Source organism: Sinocyclocheilus rhinocerous, unplaced genomic scaffold (genome assembly GCF_001515625.1).
Source record: "Sinocyclocheilus rhinocerous isolate Xijiao unplaced genomic scaffold, SAMN03320098_v1.1 scaffold1090, whole genome shotgun sequence".
NCBI lineage: Eukaryota > Metazoa > Chordata > Actinopteri > Cypriniformes > Cyprinidae > Sinocyclocheilus > Sinocyclocheilus rhinocerous.
The window spans coordinates 150,426-152,575 of record NW_015665008.1 but is presented as its reverse complement, the minus strand read 5'-3'; the positions used below and the strand labels follow the sequence as shown (position 1 = coordinate 152,575).

Sequence of the window (2,150 nt, the reverse complement as noted above, 5' to 3'; positions counted from 1 at the left end):
AAAGGCGGGGCATAGAGGAGAAACAATAATGTACAGTATGTGGAAAATAATGTGTTTTTTTTACTTTAAACCGCATAAACACATTTCATTACACCAAATACACCAAACAATGTTCTTTTTAGCAACATCATATGACCCCTTTAAAGCAAACATGGTTAGAGTGTGGCAATTACCAATGGTAAAAGTAAATAGGGACAATGTTTAGGGGTTTATCATTTATGTGAGGCTTATCATTTTATAAAAGCACACAATATTCCTTTAATTATCAAACAACTGTCCATTGAACTATCCATTTATCAAGTCCCCGATGATACTCACCTGGTCATAGTTATCATGCCCATGGAAGAATGGCTCCTTCCTAAAGAGCATACTGGCCAGCATACAACCAAGACTCCACATATCAAGACTGTAGTCATACATCTGGAATGACCGAATACAAGTGATTTGTTTCAGATTTCCAAATGCTATTGCAATTTTTAAAGAGGCTTTGCCAGTTTCAGCAAGTTTTCAAGGTTGTAAAGACTTTTCAAGTGGCTGACTAGACATTTTAATCAATAGACCCCCCTTAGTAAAAACAACTTAAGCTATATTTTATAAAATATGTTTTCAGTTGGACAACTGCATATGCACAGACAGTCTGACCTGGTAATCTATCAGTAGTTCTGGTCCTTTAAAGTAGCGAGAGGCGACTCTGATGTTGTACTCCTGTCCTGGGTGATAGAATTCAGCCAGTCCCCAGTCAATGAGACGCAACTGAAACATGACATGAAACTCTGTCTGTCTGTTTGTCTATCTGTATAAATAATGCTGTAATGCTATAATGCTGCATACATGCTAATGATAAGTATAAATGCAGCAACTTCAGTGGCTTATTGAAACTTTAAACCTCCAAGCAAGACTCTGTCTTAAGCTTACATTCAAATGTTCCTTTTTTAGAACTACGCAACATTACTTTATACTTTGATTGTTTTTAATAATTGTTTCTAACATATTTCTATCTAAAAAAATCAATGTGCTGTTGATTCTCATGTGGATATTAAGCTGTTTTGACATGGTTACCAAACACTGATTACCTTTCTGTGCTCATGATCAATCATGATGTTGTGTGGTTTGACATCTCTGTGCATAATACCCATACTGTGACAGAAATCCAAAGCCTAGAGACATACACAAACATGAGATCACATCAAAACCTATTACAGGAATTAACATGATTTACAGGAACGACGATACAGAACAACAACTAACAAATGACTTTAAATCTGATGGATCTAACGCCCTAGACTGTCTATGATTTCCTGCATATTTCAAAATGTAAAATGCTAATTACAGTATGGGGGAAAGACAAGTAAATAACCTCATTCCGTTTTCCCTTTTTTACACAAATTGTAATGTTGAATTCAACCTCTAACCAAAATGTTCTTACTAAACTGTAAGAAAGAAATGCCAAACAAACATTTCATTACTTATTTAATTAATGGGAAATATGCATTTATAAATAAGCTAGTCTCTGGTGAACCTTTTTTAAAAGAGGTACTACAATTCTCACCTTCAGAATCTCATACATGTAGAAGCGAATGTCATAGTCTGTCAGTGTCTGATACAGTTGCTGATGAAAACAAAGCAAAGATGGAACTAATTACATAACAGGTTTTTGAGATTATTTGAGATTAAGATTAAGGTTTTTACCTTAAAGTCTGTGTTGTTCACATGTTCAAAAACTAAGGCAGGTGTTCTGAACTGCAATGTGTCCAGACAAAAGGGGTTTTAATTTCTTAGGTAACAGTAGAACAAAATAAATACACTTAAGTGCTAAAATCAATTTTTACAGTATAATTTGATTGTTACTTTTGTATTATGAATATCACAACCAGCAAGTGTTCTGAATACTGACCACTGGGTCTTTGACGATGTCCAGGAGGGTAATGATATTTGGACCTCCGCGAAGGTTCTCGAGAATCTTTATTTCACGCTTTATCTTCTTCTTCTTCACAGGCTTAAAAAAAGAGAGTTCTTAATGATCCACAAACTATTAGGTCTGTAACAACTTTTTAAATGCTGCAGCAGGGATTTTTCAAAATAGAAAGGATTACATAAAAGAAGAAAAAAAAAAGAAGAGTAAATTAAAATTAAAAGAGTAAATTAAAAAA

The 2,150-nt window shown here is 34.1% G+C and overlaps 1 protein-coding gene across 1 annotated transcript in view; it reads right to left on the bottom strand.

Moving 5' to 3' along the window:
- LOC107730901 (casein kinase II subunit alpha-like) overlaps window positions 1–2,150 on the bottom strand; it is a 13,705-nt gene that overhangs the window by 3,439 nt on the left and 8,116 nt on the right. The window contains exons 3-8 of the mRNA XM_016541857.1: window positions 1,895–1,996; window positions 1,690–1,740; window positions 1,550–1,609; window positions 1,074–1,157; window positions 643–753; window positions 319–420 (exon numbers count right to left, since the gene is read on the bottom strand). Of these exons, the coding sequence (XP_016397343.1) occupies window positions 319–420; window positions 643–753; window positions 1,074–1,157; window positions 1,550–1,609; window positions 1,690–1,740; window positions 1,895–1,996 (510 nt within the window). The remainder of the gene's footprint in view (window positions 1–318; window positions 421–642; window positions 754–1,073; window positions 1,158–1,549; window positions 1,610–1,689; window positions 1,741–1,894; window positions 1,997–2,150) is intronic.